Below are 23,916 nucleotides of genomic sequence, written 5' to 3'. Positions count from 1 at the left end.
CCTTGGCAGTATATACTTATACATTCATTCACACTTAGGTTGGTAATTTAGGGCTCAATTTTAAACCCTTCACATATGTAACTCCATTGATGAACCACATCAATTATAAATGCATGCAGAAAAATGCTACAGAGAGAACAATAAGCAATTTGTAGCTTACTGGTTTTAGGTACCTTTCCCCAAAATTGCTGAATAAATCTTACAATTTACAGGACTATCAACACTGGCTTTACCTGGATAGATGGCTTGTTTAAGTGACCCAGATTTGAAGTTGTTTGTCTTGGTTCATGTCCCAAGACCATCATATTAGCATTGATCAATCTGAAGGCATCAATAACAACCTGTAAAAACAAGATGTCAAGTCAATTCTTTTTAGAAAATGCAACTAATAGTGCCAAGCAACAGTGGACAAGGCACAACCAACTCTCATCTGTTTTTGGCCTTTATCCAGAAAATCATTTAATTATAATATTAATAAAAAAGAGCCTCCTGCTGCTATGCTATCAGCACACTACACTGCCTTGTATTGTAAGGTGACACCAATTATTACCTTTTCCATGGAGCTGTAAGTTTTATATACCTGATATCATCATATAACATTGAATTTTTATGTACACTTACTCTAAGCTTCAAAGGTATGCATATGTTTGTCACCTAAATCTTACCCAATCAAAATGAATGACAGAGAGAGACTAAAACTGAAAGTGAGCACAAGCTAAGGGACCGAGTCTAAAGCCCAGTCCTGTCACATCAATTATACTACCACAATACTTGAAATGACAACAAAATTATAGCCAGCAAGGAACTTGCCCCATGTATTCCCTTCTAGTCAGATGCTTTTTGCTTCTTGTGACTACGAAAGGGTCTATAAACTGTCTGATGGATTAAAAAGTCCTTGTCAGTGTCATGCTCAGGAGTAAAAAATAGAGTAAAAGAAAACCAAGGTCATTTATGATTTAAAGGTACACGGTAGGTAGTATTCAGTGCTACTTCGTTGCAAATAAAGTAAAACCATCACTGATTTTTATCCTGTCCTGCACTAAATTTGTCTATGAAAATCTTTGGAAATAGGATTTCATGGCCCCATACAAGAAAGCCCACACCCCTATCCAACACCTATGTGAGGTGAAACAGAACTGAGAACGTACCAACAATCCCCTCAAACCCACTCCTGCTGAGTGCTCACCATTACAGATTCGTAATCTCAAAACAAGATTTCTCATTTAGGCCCATCTTTTAATGGACGTACAGCCTCATACATCCACAGAAACAGTACCAGGCATACTTTGCAGGCATACCTTGCATATGTTTGAAGAGTCATTAAACTAAAGAGTTTAAATCTCCTTTTGAAAGCTTTTCTACAACCATTTTTATTCTCTTCCTCTCCATACTATGGGTTGGACAACAACAGATGCATTTATATGGCTGGTTTGATATTTTGAGGAATTAGACCTGAACCAAATCTTTTATGTTCAACAAACAAGAAATCAAGCACCGTCACTGAAAGTCTGCAGAGAAAGCGACATCAAGTCGCCCACCCTGTTCTAGCATTTTCCTCTCCATTTACACAAATATTAATAACTAAATACATACACAATTTATTAGGAGTACAATATAAATATGGGGGTCATTCATGCGGAAATAACTTAATCGGCAAGTATTTATAACATAAAAAAATTATCAAAGTGTGAACTGAAAAAGCCTAATAACTTATCACCTGTTGTATTTACTTTTGAGACCCAGCTATTTCAGTCACGTTGAGTGACTCCGCGCCACTAAGGGCTACTGCCTGGACTCTCAGCTCTCTGGCCAGATCCACCTGCATATGTGATTTCTTAAAACTGCATGCAGAAAATGTACCAAAAAAAAAATCTTCTTTGTTAAGATTGTTAGGCTGTGACCCAATTAAATTAACAATGACAATTTTTCCTGCACAGTAATAAAACCAAAACACAATTCAGATTTAGTATGCAGCAGAAGCATGCCATCTGATACTAATGCTACAAAAACAGAATTACATTTTAAAAACATTAATTCTCAAAATTTCTTAAACAGTTTCTAGATACCTATACATTTGTTGTGGTAACATACAAAATAATTGTATTTTTTCCCTTTTTTTATCACTATCAGATTTTTATCTCAAAACACTTGTGAGAAACTTTTGTATATATCTCTGTTCCATTTTAACCAGATGCTCTAATTTATGAACACCTGAAAATGCCCAACCACAACAAACAGGCGGTATAAATTAAAAAGTCAAGCAAAGCAAAAAAATTCTGCATCACAGGTTCTCCAGAGACTAGCTAGATAAGGGGAAAAAACCCAAGCAAGTAAAAATTTACCCCGAGGAGCAAGAAACATGAACTTGGCAGTATGCTATAATCACCAGGAGCTGCTTTATAACTTACTAACAGCCATGCTTCTAGACCTGAGTTTAACTGAGAATTTTACTTGAAAATGTTGGGCTTCTCCAAGAACGAATGGCATTGTCCAGCATGGATTTGTTTTGGGGCTTGAGTCATGTAAAATAAAAAGAAAACCCAAAATAAAAAAAACTGATTAAACTTGGTTTTAATAATAAATTCAACATTTCAGCTGGTGTTCTCAAGGTTATGTTTGGATAAATTTCACATTAAAATATGAGAACTAGCTGCTAAAATATTTCGGAGTGATACTGAATATTACTCTAGCATCTTAATTCTGACCAGAAGTAATTTCAGTTATGTTGCAGGTACTACCTGCGTGGGAAACGACCGCCCGCTCTATCTGTCCTCCTGAAGGAATGAAATGCAAGTATTTCCTAAGCAGAACAAATTTCAATGTAACAGAAAGTGGTATGAAATACTAAAATCGCAAATCATAAATATTAAGCTTTAAGAAGGGATAAAACTGCCATTTCTACAACCACAGAGGGGTACAAACAGTACGCGTGTGAATGATATTTCTCGTCTCAGCTGCACTGTGACAACCAATGGTAACTAAATACTTTAACTACACTAAGATTAAAGGAATTTGCTGCTATCACTATAGCAACCATCTTAAAGAAACTAACATGCTCAACAACCTGGAGGCTAAATTTAGACCTAATACGCAATAAAAACATAAATACAACAGTAAAACCTACCTATTCATTTCTATGAAATGTAATTGCTTTTTTCACGGTGAGCACAACTCAGTCCCTCCTTTGGAGGATTATATCAAAATAAATAGACTCATTAATGTCCAGTGTACTAATGAGCAATGGGTGAAGTAGGTGTTAATTATGCCACAGTAAGATTCAAGAAAAAAGCCCCTGTGAGCACTTGGAGGTGTGCACAAGGTGAAGTCTCCCCTCTACGTTTATGTATTTTGAAGTACAGCATGATGCAATCAGATGACAGCACCATGGTCACCCCGTATTCTACAATGAAAACTTTAGACACAGTATTTTGAACAAAGAACCTCCAAGGATTAATTAAAAGCGGCACAAAACCCAACTCAGTTACTTAGATTTTTGTTGTAAGAATTCAGAATTTCTCATCCAAAAATTTAAGCTTTCCTTGTACTTAAATTACCTAATGCAGCGTGCACTGTTTTAGTAAAAACTACAGTTTCCAAGCTTCATGCGAAATTCCCTTTCTGTAAAGGCATAAAAAAGTTAAACGAAAGTCTGTGCCGTTGGGATATTTTCCAGAAATATGAAGGTAGAATTATTTTTTTTTAAATGCGCTTCCATAGTACAACTCTTTCACCACTCTGACCATTTCATTTTTCTAGTACAAGTGTCTTCAGACTTTTCAGAGGTCATTTCAACAGCAGACAGCTTATAACAAAACCATTAGCAGTTTGGCTAGCTTAAGGAAACCTCTTACTTTCCTTTTTTGTTTATTATCACTGCATGAATCTGCAGCATATGAGAGTTTATAATTTCTCAGGCTTGTTAAATTCATGTTAAAGGTCTGTTTTCTTGTTGAATAAATTTTGTTCATATAATGCTGCCTATTTCATATACTGAGTCTTTAATAGCACCTTTGGTCTATGCGCAACTCACAGATCAAAACAGAGGACTAAAATAGGGGTTGATGATGCTATTTACATTTTTTTTAGTAACTTTAATATAATAGAAGACCTTGTCTGTTTTGTAATTAACACATCTTTACTGGAGAGATATTTGGAAGTGATTGCTGTGAATATACTGGTTAGTAAAATAAACACAATCACACACCACTTTCTGTTATCAGACAAATTTGTGAATTGTACACATTATACTCCAGATCAACAAACTGTGATATAACAGCCAAGTAGAAGACACATTTATATAACCCTTTATTTTTCTGAAAATATGTATTCAATCTGACCTTGCAAATATAATTAGCTTGTGGGATGTGTGGATTTCAGTACCATGGATGCTTTACTAATTGCAGCTCTTGGAAATAGATACTAAATATTTGGAAGCTGCCAATACAAAATAAAAACTGCATCTTTTTGTACATCTGTCTTAGCTTCGAAAAGCATAATAATCTAAAAAACAATAAGTATACAGCATGTTTTAAGCATTTCCCTGGGGTCAACAACCCACAGTAGAGCCCACATAATGTATTTTTAGAAACAAAATTTACAATTATCTTCAGTGCACTTAATAAATTTGAGGATAGCTATAATTAGTATGATTCATAGTTATTCACAGTCTAAGACAAGCGCTGGACTCCTCAGTTGCTAACTAGATAAAAATCTGGCCTTTTATAGTCTGCACATAGTTATCAAAAATAATGGTTTGATTAAAATCTAGGATGCTTAGTAGCCACGCTTCTTTTAGCTCCTTCTGAGAGCGTGAATGAATGCCACATAAATATTACCACTTTTTAGCAATCTGTCTTCATAACTTTGTGGGGTATTTAAAAAAAAAAAAAAAAGAAGATAATTTCAAGAGTGCTTTACACACTTGATTCTATTAAATCCCTCCAATATCAAATCTACAAACAATATTGAAAGAAACAGTCCTGTTTTGCAAGAGCCACTATGATTTAATGGTAAATTTCAGTTAGAAATAAGTCAGCCTTTTTTGTTTAAATTAAAAAAAAATTCTAACATCAATATTTTTTCCAGTGAAGAATCTATGACATATGGTGACTATCTTTAAAAATGTATTGTGTCCTTGGAATTCAAATAGCGATGTATTGTTTATGCCATCTGTTTATGAACAAACATACCAGTGCTTAAAGACAACTCTGCGAAGGATATAATGTGGTTATGCCAGGTGTGGAAAAAGAAGTAATGTCCCATCTAAAATCTCTTTTATCACCTGAAACTGACCTGTTATCAACTGCTTACTTTGTTTCTAGATTCTTTAAAAATGAAATGGAACATGTGACCTGCGAAGTGCAGCTCGGGTTTATGACCATTTCGTTATTTATGCTGCCATGCACTGTTAGACAACTACAAGTGAAGAACATCTTCTGTCCCCTGTAAGCCCACAACATAAAAAATTCAGAGAAATCTTACTTTTTATGCCATTTCCAATGAAAAGCACTAAGAACTGAAACTGACTCATGCCAAATGCATATCACTGAATTGCTGTGATTGTGAGTTTGAAGTTTGCAACATGGAAATTATTTATAAAATGTCAATTTTGGCTCTGGAAAATATATTCCTAGGAGTATGTGCATTTTCATTCTCCGTCCTTAGAGAATTGCTTACTTGTGGTCAAATCCACAGTACAACTTGAATATCCATACTGGGAGGGGAGAGAACTACAGTATACTACATTTATCTTGACAAGTGAGGGCATGCATCCATAACTCCCAGGCAGCAAAGCCACAAGTTTTAAAGCTATATGCCTTAATGAAGATAAATGGACTATTCTACATCCACCACAGCAAAAGGAAATTAAACATTTAATACTTTTCAACAAAAAGTCTTCTTAGAACTTTTTTTGTTTTAAGGAAGGGCATGAACTGAAGTAACCTATGTACACGGTTTAGCAGGTAAGCATACAACACTTAATTAAATCACAGCAAGTCCAAAGGATGCTGCATAACAAATTTTAGAACACCAGCATTCATATTAACAGATTTGGCATCCCATGAAAAAAATTAGGAAGTAAACTATGCAAAATATGTTATTCTGAATAAGTGCAACTACTATTAAAAATGCTGATTTTCAAACAAAATGTAACAAAACAGTGGTATACTGGCAGTAATAAAACACTTCAATACTTCGTAGTTTATGCCTAGGTTTAGAAAAACACATCCTCAGCTGAAAACACTGACTGGCCCACACTGTAGTGCAGATGCAATTCATCGCTTACAAATGTGATTCTTCAGGAAAAAGAGCATCAATCTTTATTGACTCAACAGTAATCAAACCCAGCACAACCATATCTACTTCCCTATTCTCCAAATCAGGCTCCTATCGAGACTTGGTTCTTGCATGAGGATGTTTCCGTCTCTGATATGCAGGTTACTGCACCAAATGCTCTGTTCAGTCAACATTAAGAAATACCACAGTACTGTAAGAGTATCTAAATGTACTAGACGTTGTACTAAATGTACAGAAATGTATCCTTGGAACGTCAACCAAAATTACACATTGTAAAGTTATCTTCTCTATTTTAGAATTTTATCCTTTACAATAGAAAAGCGTTAGCAAGTCCAGACTTGCTAAAAGATATAAAAGACTCTGACATAAAATTGTAGGTATCATGCTTTAAAATACATTTTCTTGTAAAATATTATCTGCGTAATAATTCACAATAAACAGACATGTCTCCAAAGCATAGTGACAATACAGTCAATTTACTGTTTTGTTTAGTTGCTTGTAATTAATACTTTCAAGCAGTACCCTAATGATTGTTGAATTCACTTATGTCTAGAGAAGACTTGTTAAGGTAAAGTTTATTAAGACAAATGCATTTAGTGGGGAGGGGGAGTTGGGTATGTAAAGAAAATCTTGTAAGGTGGCTCCAATCTACTTAAAATTCTCACAGACTTAATTCTTAATGGGCTATTTTAAATTTCAAATTTCAGACATTACACTAGTCCCTCCACATATCTCATTTTAAGGATTGCTTTTTTTCTGCCTTCTTAAAAAACAGTGACCATCTCCTCCAATCCTGTGGTTAATTCAAACAAACAAGGGAAAAGGACAGGTTCAAAGGAAAAATAGTAGCACTGACAAAAGAGTGGAGGTCTGAAAACATGCAATCTTTCAGAGAACTAATGTAAGACTTCTGTTCAGCTGAAGAAAATTCTTGAGGCTAGATGGTAATTCCAACATTCAGAAAAGTAATTGTTAAATCTCTGTCTGCTTTTGGTTTCACTCTTTTAGACTACCAAGTAATTACCAAGTTATAAAATCATTCACATACATATTTGTCTTGGTAAGTTGGGAGGATTTGCAACACAAAAACTGTCTCAGGAAAAGTTCAGCTGCCTTTGCCCACACAACTCACCAAGCCAAGACAGTGTAGCATACAGAAAATTTAATCTAAACCGGAACGTAAAAGTAGCAGAAGAGATCAAGACTATTTACAAAAAGCTATTCTTATGGTCAGCACTCAACAAAATGACCATTTATTACTCTGAAAAGTTAAAAACTGAAATCAGCTATTAATAAAACCATATTGCTCATATACATAACTAATTACACACAGGTCATCACCTAGATTTAGAATTATCAATGGGCAAGAAAAAGAGGAAGAGGAGTGAGAAGAGGTTGCCAGAACAGGTCATCTCGCAAATAAAAAACAAAGCTCTGTTCAACCATATGACCTATTGGTTTTGCAGTGACATTTCATCCTATGCCTACATAAATTTTGTCCATTTTGGAAAATGGACAAAATCTCATTAGCACAGTAAGAATTAAAACCATGCTGGAATACTAGAAAATTTTACAGTACAGTATTTGAGCCACCACACTTTTACGATAGGTATAGAATGCTTTATCATTCTAAATAGAAATTTGGATATTTAAAGATATTATTTTTCTTTGTTAACAGCTCAAAAGGACTTTGAGACCTTCACCTTGCTCAAGATGACCTTGGCTTTGGGTGGAGGTAACTTTGCTATGGACCTCCAGCAGCAACTCACCTAAGCTCTCTTTCACATGAGCTCTTCATTCGCACAAGGAGGATAAACCTCCTCCCCCCAATAACAGCTATTTTAGGACAAGTAATACTTTTTTTTTTAAAAAAAAACATACAGTATAACTGTCTCTCTTTGGGACTTCTAGGAACATGGTAAGAATAATTTTTTCACACTTTAAAAATGCGTAAAAAGAACAAACGATAAAGTTCATCACATTTGTTACTCCTTTTAGAATAAAATTCTAAAGATCTCATAAATTGAATAAAAGAAAGCAATTTACCACTTCCACTGAAAAGAAATTGCTTGAACAAAATGGTTTTAGACTACAACCCATATTCTGGGTACTCTTTGAAGTATCAACCCTTCCAATTCCAGAAGAGGTTACTCAGACCACAGAACAAGGTTCTTCAATGATGTATGTGGCAAAAGATAGTAGTAATAAACTGAAATGGGGAGCTGCTGACTGTACGCAAGGGAAAAAAAAAACCTGCAAGAATAATAAAGTACGGGAACAGGTATCCCCATGAGGCTGCTGCATCTCAAGACTAAAGTGGACAAAACACTAAGTGAGGTGGCCTGGACTCAACGTCGACACTGTGCTCTGCACAAAGTTGGACTAGATGATCTCCTGAGAGCGTTTACAAGTGGAACTATTTTGATTTACCTGGCTACCCATATGTACATGGTTTTTTTCTCCTTGTACCCTCTGAATGAGATTAAGATAAGGATAAAATACCATAGCAAAAGCCTCTTTTATGAAAGTGGCAGGATCTGGTTTAAGCACAGGATTAAGATGCACAGCATATTTGGTTTTATATGTGATTAACATGCAAAGTAGAATTTATAAAAAGTTATCACAAAGACAAATCTTTTCCTCAGCAAACAATTAAAAAAAGGGGTTTGCCATAAACCAACAGATCTTCCTGCAAATGCTTCTGACAATACCTTGCTAGGAAAAATTATGGTAAACGGACATGAAATTTTGCTGTATGAATAAGAGCTTTTGCTACATGTCTTACTAAACACTACAAGCGCCAACAAGCTTCTCAGATGTACATAACGGACTTCTGACAATTTGGGGTATTTTACTCATCCTTACGTCAACAATTATAAATCAAGGGAAGCCAGTGAGCTGCCTCAGAAAAACAAACCATTTTAAATGGTGATGTTTTTACAATAAAGATTTAAAGTTTAAAACAGTTCAAAGAAGAAAACACCACTTTTTTCTTAATTTAACATATATGAGTGCAACACAGTAAGTTAATGCTTGTGGAGTTAAAGATACTGTGTTACAGTGGGTTTAGTGTAGTTATATTTTCCTTAAGAGGTGAGGAACAGCTGCTAAGTTAAGGCCCAAAAAAAAAAATTATTTTTAACATTTGGCAAAGGTATATAGTTCTCTGTACAGACATTTCAAAATGTATGTTGGAAATAAATATGAAATGTCAATATTTAGCTTTATTCCAGATCTTTAATGAAATTACTGCTTCTGTGTAATATACTAAATGTGTGTTACAACATCCATTGCACAGACTGGAAAACTGGAGGGGGTAAAAGAAAGGTTTATTAGTAAGTACAAGATGAAGCAACAGCTAGCAAGGTTGCCCCACTGGCCATATTTCAGCATGTTTACTTTGACTTCATTCATAGAAATCGATTGTGAAAAAAATTTAAAAAAGCCAAAACATAAAGCTTTGTGTCTCTGGGTTCTGATAACATTGACCTTCAGTTAAAATTCACTGACCTGCTGTGAATTTATTTTACAGACAGCTAGAACGTTATTAACCCAAAAACTGCAATATATGGTACACAGCCATGAAAAAGCATACTGTGTGGGCAAGAATATGTATGTAAATAAGATCAGTATTTAGAATTACTTGTCCTTCGTGTGTCCTACTATACTCATGTGATAATACCCCAGTCCTAAAATGGTCACTAAAGCAGTTGGCATTTAATCCACAGATCTATACGAGGGTTTTATTTTTCTATGAGTATTTTCTATGACTTCTTATTTTTGCTCATTGGCTTTAAGAAGACATAAAATTACTTTTTGGGGTTTTTTTTTAAATTGATGAGAACTATATGCATTCTTATTTTTAAATTGCAATCAGACAGCCCTGTCCTAGTAGGTGTTTGGAACACGTGTATCCAGACGAGGACAGCTAACAAAGAAGTTAACAAGTTTTCGCTTTCTACCAGTGACAGGGCAAACTGCTTTTTAATGCTTTAGCTAGTCAAGGTGAACCTGAGGCTCCTCATCAGAATTCACTTCAACTTCCTGACACGTGAAAATAACCTCTACCCCGGTTATTCTTCACCGGCACAGCCACGACTGCTGCGCTGCCTATAAGCCACAGCAATTTATATGGGCACAGACCTGCCCTGAGGCAGGTTTAAAATTAGCCAATGTGTTATTTTGGACTTTGTTTTTAAATATATCTAATCTCAGTCAAAACACACCATATTAAAATCTTCTATGCCACATGTTCACTATAATTTTTTGCCAGACAGTTATGCTAGTGAAAGGTATAATGAGTAATGATCTTGGACTCACATAGCTACATACATGAGCAAAAGCCGACCAGTATAGTGGCTACTACACCAGCAAAATTACCTCCGCAAGCAGTTCTTTCACTGGTGCTGAGAAAAAGCAGGTACCTCCCTGAAACAGGCTTAGCTCAAGTTGCCTAACATACGAAGAGGCACTGGCGGCCATACTGAGGCAGCCATACACCTGAAGCAGTCAAACCTGACCTAAGAAATCCCCTTGGGCTCCAATATATCTGTTCTTCTCTCGGTTTGTCTAAAATCAAAATACATTTTAATATAAGTGATCTTGCCAACCAGGATCATAAGCGTCATACGCATTCCATAGCCCTATCTCACTTCCAAAATCAAGAAATTAATTAGAATTATTCATAGTTTGGGGGATTCTATTTCTAAGCTTCTAAGGATGCACTTACCAGAAACATGACAGATGTAAACTTTTTTTTAATGTGAAACCTGAGGATGTAATTTAATCTGACTGTAGCAGCTAGACGTGTATGAAAAACAAATATTACAAGACTTCCAGTGATCTCAAGTACTGGTAGCAATGCCATAAGAAAAGCTGTAACTGAGAAATATTTAGATGGACAAAAGTTGCAGAGATGTTTAGATGGACAAAAATTTATTCACATTCAAAATAAATGTGCCAAAGATTATTTTCCTGAAGAGAACAAAGACCCTCAAAGATGACATCTGTGTCAAACAAGAGTGGCAAAAAAATCATTTACAAAACCCCCCAAAAAACCCAGCACTTAGTGACCATGTGTGGTGTAACACTAGTGTGACTTACTGGGAGGCTTTTCTCCTTAACGGATTTAATAGCTAGTGAGGTCTAAATTAATTACTAGTATAGTCCTGAAAATTATATTTTGACAAAATAAAAAAAATCCTATTTCAAGATTTCTATTGGAGTGGGAAAATAAGAAAAAGCAAAAGGAAAAAGTTCTAGAAAAAATAAGTCAAGAGTAATTAAATATTCTACTGCATCTTTTTTTTTTTCCACAAAAACTACCTAAATTTTCTTCTATTCTTTATGCAATTTAAAAGGGAGCAAAATGGATTCAGATGTCTAATAGCTTCCAAACAACCAGAAGCTATTAATTTTTCAATTGCTTGTTACATAAACAAATTTCCTATAAAAATCAGAATTAAAAAAACCCCAACTGAAAATGCAATTGCAGCTTCAGAATATTCTATTATGAAATTAAGGGAACTCTTACTGAAATTGTTTGGTAGCTTTAATATGATCTGTCTCACAGGAAATATGATACTACAGCTTTACAGAAGATGACCACTTACTTTTAAAATATTTATAAATTTACATTAATATCATCCATATATACCATGACGCATTTCAATAATTATTCTACAATACAATGGGAGTGCATGCTCAAACAAAACACCTCAGCAGTATTTTAAAGCAGTAAACCACCTAGCCAATTTCTGTACGTTCTGTAGTTTTTCTAATCCACTCTCCCTGTGGTTGAGCAAAATCGAATTGCCTCTCACATTTGCAGACAGCTCTGTGAAGGTGATAATAGAGCTGCTCCCTGCTGTCATGAGGCAGGAAATAGGAAAATGGCATATGGGGCTAGAAAGAAATAAAAAGAGAACTAAACAAGAACAAAAGAGATTTCAACAAAGGACAACTATAACCCAATATGCTTTGCAAGTTAATCTCTTTTCATAATCATTTAACATACTTAATCATTTATCTGCATGCTTCTCAAACTCAAATGCTTGATACTAAGTCTTCTGTAAAGTTTTATTGCTCAAAACATTTGGAATAGAAATGATACTAAAAGCCATCATATGCAACGCCTGTAAATCAATGCCTTCTTAGTGCCCATGTTAAGGGGCTGAATCTATTCCAATCTGTTAGTAATTGATCTTAGATTTTGTGGCTAAAATGTAATAACCAAAACAATGCATACTTGGATTATTAGTTGCAAGCATGTTGAGTGACACCTGAATAGCAAAATATTAAGGGAGGATTATGATTGGTTATGTGTACTGGCAATATCAAAGACTTCCACCCCGTTTAAGGATTACTAACGTAAGATGCAGAATAAACTATAAATGAGCTTTTAATTTACAATGAGAAATTTATTTTTATTTTTATTTTGTAATGCAGAATGGGCCTCCAAAAAAATCAAGAACTTACACATATTTACAGTGCTTCTATATTAAATCTTACCAAAGTGCCTTAAAAAAAAAAAAAAAAAGCAAGCCTACTATACCTTTCCTTTTACACTCTGAATGGGATCCACCACCACAGCAACAGCTCTTTCTGATAAGGCTTCAAAGCTCTGCTGAGTATTGATATCTACACCAGACAACCAACAGCCAAAGCCAGGGTGACTATGATACCAACCAACTACCATCTCAGGTCTGAAACAAAGCGGACATTGAGATTCTTAAAAATAAAACCACGTAACACAAGAAGAAATAGTAATGTATCAGGGCATAAATTAGGATGAGCTGTGAAAAAAACACCATTAGAAATATTTAAATTACTCACCATAGTATGGTGAAAACATGGACATGAATAAATGTGACAAAAGAGGGCTATCATTAAGGGATGCACATTAGCAGTGGTAGATCATGCTTTCAGTTTTTCACCCTGTTACCACACCTTCCCTGAACCAGTTTTTACCCTTTCAGCACTTGAGTAAATATCTACTCTTTAACTCCTTGGCGTCAAGGGTTGAATTTTCACGGCAGAAAGTCCATTTCAGACATGGACAACGGGAACCGACGGTGGGAAAGGATTAAATATCAATTAAACCAGCAGTAGAACTAGGAACTCAGTCAAAAAGCAATTTGCACTGTTCTGTTCAGCTGCTGAGCCTTTTGCTAACATTAATTTTGAAGTTTTTCCCACAGTAAAAGAATTTGAGCAAGCAGACGACAACTGTTGAGAGGTAGGAGTGAAATAAAAAGTTGTTTAAATACTAGGATCTTTTACAAAATTATTTTCCCTTTCTTTTCATTGAAATTGCTCATAAGCAAGCTACAACTTCGTAATTTTTTTAATCTTAATTAAAAGAAATTTTTTTTAAAAAATCAATCTTTTAAGCAGGTACTGTCTAGTATCTGCCTATACTAAATTGAGCAGCATTCTAATCTTTCTGTGCAATAGTCAAAGCTGTAGGTTTAACATGAGTGACAACCTCCTGACAAATGAAATGCATGAGGTGGACTGAATTACATGCTGTGCTACTCACCTGATTTCTGGGCCACTTATTTCTTTTTAAACGTTATTAATAGCCCCTAGATCACTAACTTTGAGGAAAGCCAGCTGCAGGGAGTACTTGTTCCTGTCAGCCCTCTTTAGGGTGACTTACCTTCCCGTCTGTTTCAGCATATCCAACATTTTTGCTTGAAATACAGGATCAACTGCCTCCACACTGACACCCTGATGCGGAAGACAGACAAAAATCGTACATAAAGCAATACTGTCTTTTAACTTGTTACTTCCCACAAACAAAAATTGAAATACCATTCATAAGCATCTGTTTAAAAGGGCAACCCGACTACTTTAGAACTACTTGAGAGAACACCCTTAAATGTAAAATACAATTTTAATAAATGTGTTTCAATGTGTTTTTTAAAATGCTGAACTAAAATTTTGAAGTGCTATTTAAGTCATCTCTACTATGAGTAAACATGATTAAATAGGCATAAGAATTAATCTTTTCCTCCTCTTTTTGTTCTGCACATTCTGGCCTGTTGTTTCTCACAAGTTCAGCTAGCTCTACAGGTTTTATTCAAGATAAATATCAAATATTGCAGATTCTACTTATACTATGCACATGCATAGAATAAACAAAGGACAAAAGAATTCAAAAAAAGTGTTCTTTGAATAACAATATTTCATTCAAGTTACACAAAAAAAAGCATGATAAATTCCCATTGGCTCACCATCTCTTTAAAATCTCTTCATAACACGGATATTCTTACTCAAAATTAAAATACATCATTTTTTTCATATCAGAAAAATATCATTTAAGAGACATGCCACTGTAAGACCTGTCAAAGACAGCAAGTTTCAAGCATATCTATACCACCATCACAATTAAGGGCATGACACACTTCTAATCAAACCTTTTACATTTTGAATCCTTCCCCTGGCTCACAGCCTATGAGTTCTTAAAGTTATCAATTTATAGATCTTGTAAGTGATGTTATACCAATATATTTTACATACGTAAAGAACTTCTCCACATATTGATATACAGACTTACATACTAGTGTTTGCTAAAAAAAAAAAAAAAACAAACAAAAAAACCAAAACCTGTTTTAACTAATATTTTTACTGAAACCCTTAAATCCATTAGACATGTTTGAATTATACCTAGTAGGTTATACCTTAAGATTGCATGAATGAGCTAAAGCAGGAAAAGCTTTTAAGAAATATTTACCATAAGGGAAAAGCAAACAAGCAAACAAAATTATCAAGGTCTAGCTGCAAAGAACTCACCGTTCCTGACTGTGGCATTGCAAAAACATCAATCACTCTCACAGTGTAATCATCAACAAATTCCCCAAGCATCAGACCCATAACTTCCATAGGGACGCCAGCACGGCCATGCTTCAACATCTGGAATTAAGACCAAACGACACCGTATGTTTAACAGGATGTTCAAGTTTGACTTAGGATAGTTCTTTCAGCCTTTGTTGATCTAAAGATAATCTGCAACTTGTAGCACTTTTGGAAACTGTAAGGAACTGTAAAATAGTAAAAACGAAGCCAACAAAAGAGAAGTAATTAAAATGAATTTCTTACTCTGAGTGTTCCAAACAGTATTAATTTATTTTAACAATTCATCTGACCAGCATCTAAGGAGCCACAAGTCCATAAACTCTGGATAAGTGCCAGGTGCTCCATCTCCAGCGCTATACACAGATGCAGTACGCACAGAATACTTACTTTCAGCAGTGCAAGGGAGGAGATATAAACCTGTTCCGCTGTATCGACTGCAGGAGCATCTGTTGGTGGCCCCTATGGAAAGAATAAATAATTATTTTCTCCACCATTGTTATTCTGCAGTTTCTAAAAATTTTCTTTTGTTTTCCATATCACAAAACCTGCAGAAAAATGTATATATAACTGTGACTTCAATGTAGATGCAGTTCTTACAGACAAAACAAAAAAAAAAAAGCACACCCAACCCCCAAACACTTCTTTACACACCTTCCTTCACTAACCTATTTTGTAATACGAGTCACTTAGCAATCAACCCCTGTCTCCCCCACCCCAAAACAATACCAATCTAAAGAGCAATCTTATCAGAATCAGTCAGATAAAAAACTGGCAAGTATTGCGCTGGGTACAAACCTGGTACAAGACAAACAGGCTAAGAGTCAGCTAAGTTTCCATTAGTCAGCCTTGCTGCAATGCTAACCTTCGTCAGCTGTAAAATACGGCCAGTTCGCCAATTAACTATGTGTTTCTTACAGTGGTGTGAATGTAAATGCTGCTGGGCTAGCATGATTAACTGGCACCAACACAAACAGCAATTTCCCTTTGCTTCATCAGCTTTCAGCTGAAGAGGACTTGCAGATAAAGGCTATGGGAGTACTTTGCAGATACACCGGTACAGTGAGAGAAAAAATGGACCTCCGATCCCTAGGTGGAAAAGCTGTGAACAAAATACTTTGCTCTTTGCCTTATGAGTAGTTATTCAAAAATTAGCACAACTGTCCCAGGTGTGAATGATCGGTTGAAACAGGTTCTGTGTACTGTTGAAAATGAAAAACACAGGAGGCAGCAGTTTAAACGTCCCTTTCTCGAGGAGCAAGACACATACTGCTCTTATATACAGTATTCTGTATCAGTGTTCCTCATTACAGCCAATTAACAGTACATTCATTACTTTATTACCAAATTGGGCACAACAAATTTCCACTGACAAGACAAAAGGTTACTTCCACACGAAGTGATGTAAACTTAGAAGGGCAAGAAAGCAGCTATGGAGTACAGTAAAAGAAAAAAAAGATATTCCCCATTAAGTTAAAGGAGGAAAAAAATGGTGCCTTTACGCAAGCATTTTGTAGATTTAGAGCTTTGATTCCCCACTTAGAAGCAAAATTTGGCAAGAAAATAAAAACCTTGAGTAAATTCTTGATTTTTCACTTAAAGTGGAAAAATTCAGTACAAGACGCGACCACATGACACCAACCAGAAGACATAGCGATTGACACAAGCCATCACCTCCTGAAGATAAAGCCAGGAACTTAGGTCATCAGCATATTAGAGTTGAATAGCAACTGTCCTTCCTGCATACTTTGACCCACACAGAAAAACATCATCTAGTCTTCAGAATGCTTTGAAGACAGTAAGAAAATTCAGTAGGTTTTTTTTTTCCCAATGTCAATGAATTCCTTCTCTATTAGCTCCAGATCCAATCTTTACATTTTGAATCCAATCTTTGTATTTTGAAACTCACATACATGCATGGATCTGTGTCAACCACAACTGCTTCCTAACACCTTCAAACCTTTATTTCCAACTTGATACTGCTGACCATCACCACCTGATATTTGTTCTCCCTCATTTCTTACTACTCACTGCTAATTCTTCTGTCACTTTGGCCTTTCCATCAGCAATCTTCCAGCAGGTTTAACTTTTCACCTTCTATAATACTCTCGCCAAAGGTCCATTTTTATTCAATTTCACCTCTTCATCAAGTATTTCCCTGACTAGCCAAAGCCCAACAGCGAGATGCTCCAGAGGAGAAGTGTTCCGCTAATGCTTACAATGAAAAACTCTACGAGCAGTTCTTCAGAACATTTCACAGGCCAAGATGCACAGAGCACCTGAATCACTTATTCCAAATTTACAACTAAATTGTTTGACTGATAATGCTTCAAATGCCCAATCATTTTCTGATGCTGTTACTACGAGTTTTTTCTCCATAAACATGTAATTCTACCTTCTTAACTGTATCTCTCCCGCTTTAAGTCTATTCTAACTGATCTTCTTTTCACTTAGAAGTCTTAATACTTTGGAAAGCACAAAGACTCATATTTCCACTTAATCGCCACTAAGAATAAAGCGGAGATGAGTTGAGTTTTAATTAAAAAAGGCTTATTAGTTTAATAACAACCCCATTCTTCATACATAAAGCTCTCTTCCAATTTTCTACCAGTTCTACACTAGAAAGAGTCTGAAGTGAGGGTAAAAGTACAAACACAGTAACCTTCTGCTTTAGGAAGAGCCATCCATGCTGTCATCACCATACATATTCTATATTTGTCCCAGATTTTGTTTAACATTTCACTGTAAGCAAGCATCCCATTGCACCATTCAGTGTGTTTAAAATAAAAAAATAGCATGAAAAAAATTTCCCCGAAACTATCATAAGTAGTTCTGTGATTTCTGGAATGTTAATGCTGGATTGAGACTAGCTTCTAAAAAATCAGGAGCTTGAACTGAAGTTTATTCCACAGACTATGGCTCCTGAATATGGGGATTCCTATATGGAATCTCTAATGCCTGTTAAGACGGCAGCTCACCCTGACACCCTTCCACAGCTGAGGCATTAATCACATCTCTGTCCCCTATGTAGACACTTGCGTTCACAACTTGTAAGAGTTTAATTATTTTTCATAACTTTTCCCATTTTAAAATCTATTTAAAATCAGTCAGTAGATTCAACACTTACAGAGGAGACAAACATTATTACATTTTGTTTCTGTAACAAGGCAACTAAATTACCTTTAGTTTAAGCAAAGGTAGGAACTACAGCAAGGTGTTGCCATACTGTACTCACTCTTAATCTTTCCTCCTTTTATTATCTCTATACTCCTTGCACCTTTCAAATGCTTGTTTACCTTGATTTACCTGAACTCTTAAGAATTAGTTAATGGTTGTATACAATGCAAATATAATGTAGGTTTATTAATTCTCAGTCTACTTATAAAATACAGCACGTACTAAGTATTTCCTTGGTCACAGACACTTCTTTTGTGAAAACCTCACTATCTCCTTTCAGTCTGCTGCTCTGTTCTCCTTCTAGATTGTAATTCCTAGCTAAATTACGAGAAAAGGAAACAACTCATTGCACTGTATAAATTATGTGTATTCATCTTCATGTTAATATTCCTTCCATTGTTTTGAATATAGATTTGAATGAACTGCTCAAGAGAGTTCTGAAATTATTCTGATGTACCAACTCAGGAATTTTGAGGGGGAAAGGATCCATAGGTCAAAGCCTGTCCTGAATGTACCTTCGCAACAGGTTTAGTTTCACATTATTTTTCTACCAAAGATACATTGGCACAGAAAATACTACAGGCACACACTTGTCTTTCTACAGAAAATTATAAACCGGAAGTTCATCAGATTCTTAATTTAGAACATTTATCAGATTTAACAGATAAAACCAACAGAAATAGATCTTGGGTCTTCCAAGAAGTTTACTTGGCTTTAGACAATGCCATTTGAAAAAAAACAGGCATTTGGAAACTGGAACCGATTTCTTTCCACCTCTGACCACTTCCTTTCCCATAAATGGCTGATAATCTAACACAGCCCTAGCGTGGCAGCCGCAGCTTCTGCATGGTAGTCACACAGTATGTGGGAGCTAGCTACGGGTTACATGTTTTGGGATCTCTCTGGCCTGTTTCTGCTAGTCTTTCACAGAAGTTTATGCATTTCTTTCATGAAGCAAAGAGGAAAAAAGACTTTATTAGCTAATCTCTACATGGAGGCAAAATATTTTACACTGACCCTCCGCAGCATGTGCTATTATCACTGTTCATAAACTTCACTGCCTGCCAACTTTCACAAAGGAGCATCATCCTTATAAAGCAGAGTACCAAATTAAATTAACTGGTGTCAGAAACCCAAACAAGCAAGCATTTGTATCTGAAATGCAAAAGATCTGCTGGTATTTTTGGTTACATTATGGTACTCAAAGAAGGTCAGACAGTTCTCCCACTGCACAGAGGTTTGGAAGACTGTCCACCGCGCTGCAAAACAGCCAACGCTGCCTTCATTCTGCCTGCCCACAGCTTTACGGACAATCTCTTGGGGAACTGGAGAAAAATGGGATTTGGAAACGGCAAGGAATATTGAACATTCTTTTTCCCAAGCATTCCTGTATAAGCTGGCTACAGTAATTATTAAAATTCAAAAACTGTTCTAAAAATACTGTTATTGTGCTACTTACTGAAAATCAACGTTTCTTCTGTATCAAATACATGTGCTGTCAGTCAGTGACATGAGCTGCCTGATGGCCAGCCATCGCGTAAAACCCAACCAAACTCTGGCTTTGCTTTTGTTTGGAATGGCAGAGTCCCAATTTCAATAATAATTGGTAAAATTAAGTTACCTCTATTAAAATACGTTTGATTTTTGCTTAATTTTTTAACTAAGACTTGTAATGGAAAAATAATCATGTTCCAGTTATGAACAGAAGATTACCTTGTCATATGAAATTATGCATGATACTATTTTTGTTTCAAACAGTTAAAGAGATGATCCAATATAAAAAGCAGCCCTTTAGTTGGGCAGCCCTTGTTGACGAAGTGTTAAAGGCATTTGCCATTCTAACAGGATAAAAACTAACGCCTTGAAGTGTTATCTACTCAGGCCTTTTAGCAAATTTGTTAACACTTTTAGGTATATTACTCCACCTTTCTCTTAGTGTGAACTGGTATCAATTATTTAGCCAATTTTATTATGTTATTAAAATACCTGCTGATTAAATGTGAACTAAAGTGTCATTTTAGAGCACTGCTCTTTATTTGTACTATTTTACATTTATTCAAATAGGTACAGAAAGTGGACTTGATTAATTACACAAGCAACTGAGAAATATTCCACAAATGGAGACACTTTCTATTGTTTATATGGATCTTAAACACTGCTCTGGTGTCACACTAATGGCACAAAAGATGATTTTGAAATACATCATAGATGTTTCAACAAAGAAACTCGGTTTTGCAGGGGCAACTGTAATGAAAAAAGGCGCTGTAGAGAAAAATCTTCGCTTTACTGCACCAAACCACATAGTTCTGTGTAAAATCATTACTACTTTTTTTTTTTTCCATTTTTGCAATTGGAACAATTTAAACGTGAACATAGGACACACAAGCAAACACTGACCGCTATAGTGTTTATTTCTTTCCCAGTAAGGTAAGAAGGAACCTTTTAATAGTTTAATTTTGTGAGTATTAAACAACTAGTGTGAAAAACAAGCTGCATGTAAACTATTTCTACTGCCTCTGCTTCAATGACTAGCTGAGGCAACCTGTTATAGGAGGTGTTAATTGGCAATAGGAGTACAAGTCAGAAGCATGTTCCCCATCGTCCTAACCCAGCAAGGCTAGGTCATTAAAGTGGAAATGAATTCTTTCATGCCGACTTAACCCTTTCAATACATATTTTCAGCTGTTATATCTAAAGACAATTGAGAAAGATTAACTAAAAAAACAAGACAGAAAAAACTTGCATTACTTTTGAATTTAAAAAAGTATTCACCACACACTCACTTTTTCTTCATTTCCCTTCTCTACCTCCTCCAAAACAAGTATTTCAGATAATCGTTACATATATTATGTAGGTAGGGCAGAAGAAGGGCAACTGGAGTATAAATGCAATGACAATCATTGTAAAATAATAATTTATTATATTAAAGGATGTGTGGGAAGATCAGGCACTTAAACGAAGATTAAAACTACCGTTTTGTGGAGATAAATCCAATGGTGGGTGTACAGCTTGGTACGAGGGGGAAAAGCATTGCAGAATACTACCTGTAGAGAGGACACAAACTCGAGCAAGCACACAGAGGAGGCAGAGGTATCAGTGATAATAAAAAGACCTTAGAAGTTCACCAGAGTACTGCTGCTCTTCTCTACTTACCCCTTGTCAGTAAGTGGTGTAACCTGATGATATAGCGACATAAAGAATAAAAGATTTCTTAGATCAGCATAGTGCTTTTACACATTGCTAAGTCTAAAACAACATTGTGACTGTGGAGCAATTTTTCCTGTACGGGGACGATACGCTTACAGAAAATACCAACTTGTATTCCATCAGCAGAAGTGGCAAAGGGAGTGAGCCATATTCCCGGATCTCAGTGGTTCTAGCAACATTATCATGATGAGCCCCAGAAGCCATGTATTGCATTTTCTGCAGTACAGGAAGTTAACATGATCAGTCATGACAGAGAAAATGATCCAGTTCATAAAAAAATTGAAAAAAAAATACAGTTCATAAAAAGGGAAAAATATATTACTTTGCACTGTGAATGACACACTAATTGGTAGCAATTTGAAATTTTATTGCCGTTTTCTAGCTAGTACACACACAATTTTACAGTTAGTTCCACATCAACAGGATTATAATTTGAAGCTAGCATTATGTCTAAACAGTTTGTATGTTTAGGCCCATTTTTATACCAATTATAATCAAGCATACATAACAGACCACAAAATAACATAAGTCTCAACAAACAGCCTAGATTTCTGAAAGGATCACATTGTCTTGTTACACCATATGTCAGATGAAATAAAAATTGTAGTAATATGTTTAGTCTCCTAGACAGTCTCATAGACTCCAAAATGGAGTAGGGATACTACAGAAATATTATGGCATAAATCGCTACTTTAAATTAAAAATATCTGCAAAAAGACCTTAAAAGGCTAGATAAAAAATCCTGTCTCCTGAAAAAAAAGTTTATCCAGGTCCACATTCAGAACAGAACTCCATAAACACCAATATAATATAGATGAACTTGAAATATAGAGTGTTCTCCATCTCCCCTCCTCTTCAAAACCCAAAATTACAAAACACAGAACTTTGTATAGCTTTGAGCAGTTGCTTGAATGGGTTGGGATCACCAGTCTGCAAACACCTCTTCAGTGCAGAGCCAAAACTTTACTACTTCCCTTTTCTGTTTGTTTGGGCTTTTTGTTTCTGTGGGTTTTGTTTTTTTAAATTAAGCAGAACTTTAAACAAAAATAATCTGTAGTTCACTGGGACACTCCACAGAGAATCTGGCCAGAATTTTAGTTAAAGAAAAAAAGAAAGCAAGCAAGCCACCAACGCTTAGCTTATGTTTCTATCCTATCCATCTACCAGTAATCTCTCTTGCACTAACAGTTTCATGGAAAAGGTACAGTAATCCACCAACGTGGGCACATGTAGGATTTCCCATATACCTGTAGAATATCACGTTTTGCTCATCTAATTTCCAAAAATTGCCAACATTTTAAAAGGTCTTCTACAAAAAATAGCACTCTTGTTTTCCAGTACTACCATTGAAAATGTTCTTGAAGACCAAGGCTTAAAGCTTACCAAGGAAAAAAATATTTACCAAGATTTGGCATCAAATGATGTTAGTTGCATTTATCTTCAAGTCAGATAAGCTTAATTTTACCACAATGTACTTTACAGAAAGTCATTCCACTTAGTCTGATTTTTATTAGAAATATTACCCAATATTAACATGTATTCATGATACAAAGTTACTTACATATATGACCTTGAAGCAATTTGCAATAGTCAAGACTTTCTGCAATGTTCCCAACACAACTGTTGCATGAAATGGATGCTTAAGTGTAATCTTTCCTGGTTCTAGTGTTTCCTTTCTCTTTACCCCATACAATCTACAAATTCATTGAGACACGCAAAAAAGCACAGGAAGGTATGCTGCATCACTGCAGTTAACATTCTTTATTATCAAGCATAAGGACAATTTGGACTAGATGGCTTTTGAAGGTCCCGTCCAACCCAAACCATTCCACGATTCTGTGACAGCATTATGGTTAGCAAAAAGCCATAAAGATCAGGGACACAAAACAAATCTTCAGTTACGTTGTACATGCTTTTGAAAAGAACTATTTTGACAACCTCAGGCTACTGGGAAAAGAAAATCCAGAAAATACAAAGGTCAGTTTCACTCCAGAATAAAACTAGGACTAACCTGTTATCTATTCCTACCACCATTATAGAAGGTATTGGGATTTAGAAATGAGAGCCTCAAGGCAGATGACGAGTCAGCATTTGTAGATTTTGTTTGCCTCCAGAAGTCTAATGGAGATTCTGAATTACCTTATTCTAGGCACAGTTCTGCCAGGAAGGCAAGGTGGCCCTCAGCGGGTGCTGTCTTAGCTTACCCTAAAGTACACTTCGTGCAGTATAGCAGCTGAAAGGGATATACTCAGCATGTAAAAGAATGCCCTGGGTTCTGTGTGCCTACAGGCTCTCTGTTGTGAAGAGCTGGTCCTCTGGGCACAAGCAGGTGAACTGTGAGACTCAGTGGCAATACATAGGAAGGTTAGCTGTTTGTAA

The 23,916-nt window shown here is 35.7% G+C and overlaps 1 protein-coding gene across 1 annotated transcript in view; it reads right to left on the bottom strand.

Moving 5' to 3' along the window:
• Positions 1-233: 233 nt before the first annotated feature.
• LOC104128831 (26S proteasome non-ATPase regulatory subunit 14) overlaps positions 234-23,916 on the bottom strand; it is a gene marked incomplete at its 3' end in the record, with an annotated part of 33,020 nt that continues 9,337 nt past the window's right edge. The window contains exons 3-7 of the mRNA XM_035897094.1: positions 15,544-15,615; positions 15,094-15,213; positions 13,958-14,028; positions 12,851-13,001; positions 234-341 (exon numbers count right to left, since the gene is read on the bottom strand). Coding sequence (XP_035752987.1) covers positions 234-341; positions 12,851-13,001; positions 13,958-14,028; positions 15,094-15,213; positions 15,544-15,615 — 522 coding nt within the window. The remainder of the gene's footprint in view (positions 342-12,850; positions 13,002-13,957; positions 14,029-15,093; positions 15,214-15,543; positions 15,616-23,916) is intronic.

Source organism: Egretta garzetta, unplaced genomic scaffold, assembly GCF_000687185.1.
Source record: "Egretta garzetta isolate BGI_Z169 unplaced genomic scaffold, ASM68718v1 scaffold577, whole genome shotgun sequence".
NCBI lineage: Eukaryota > Metazoa > Chordata > Aves > Pelecaniformes > Ardeidae > Egretta > Egretta garzetta.
This window is presented reverse-complemented; position numbering and strand designations above follow the sequence as displayed.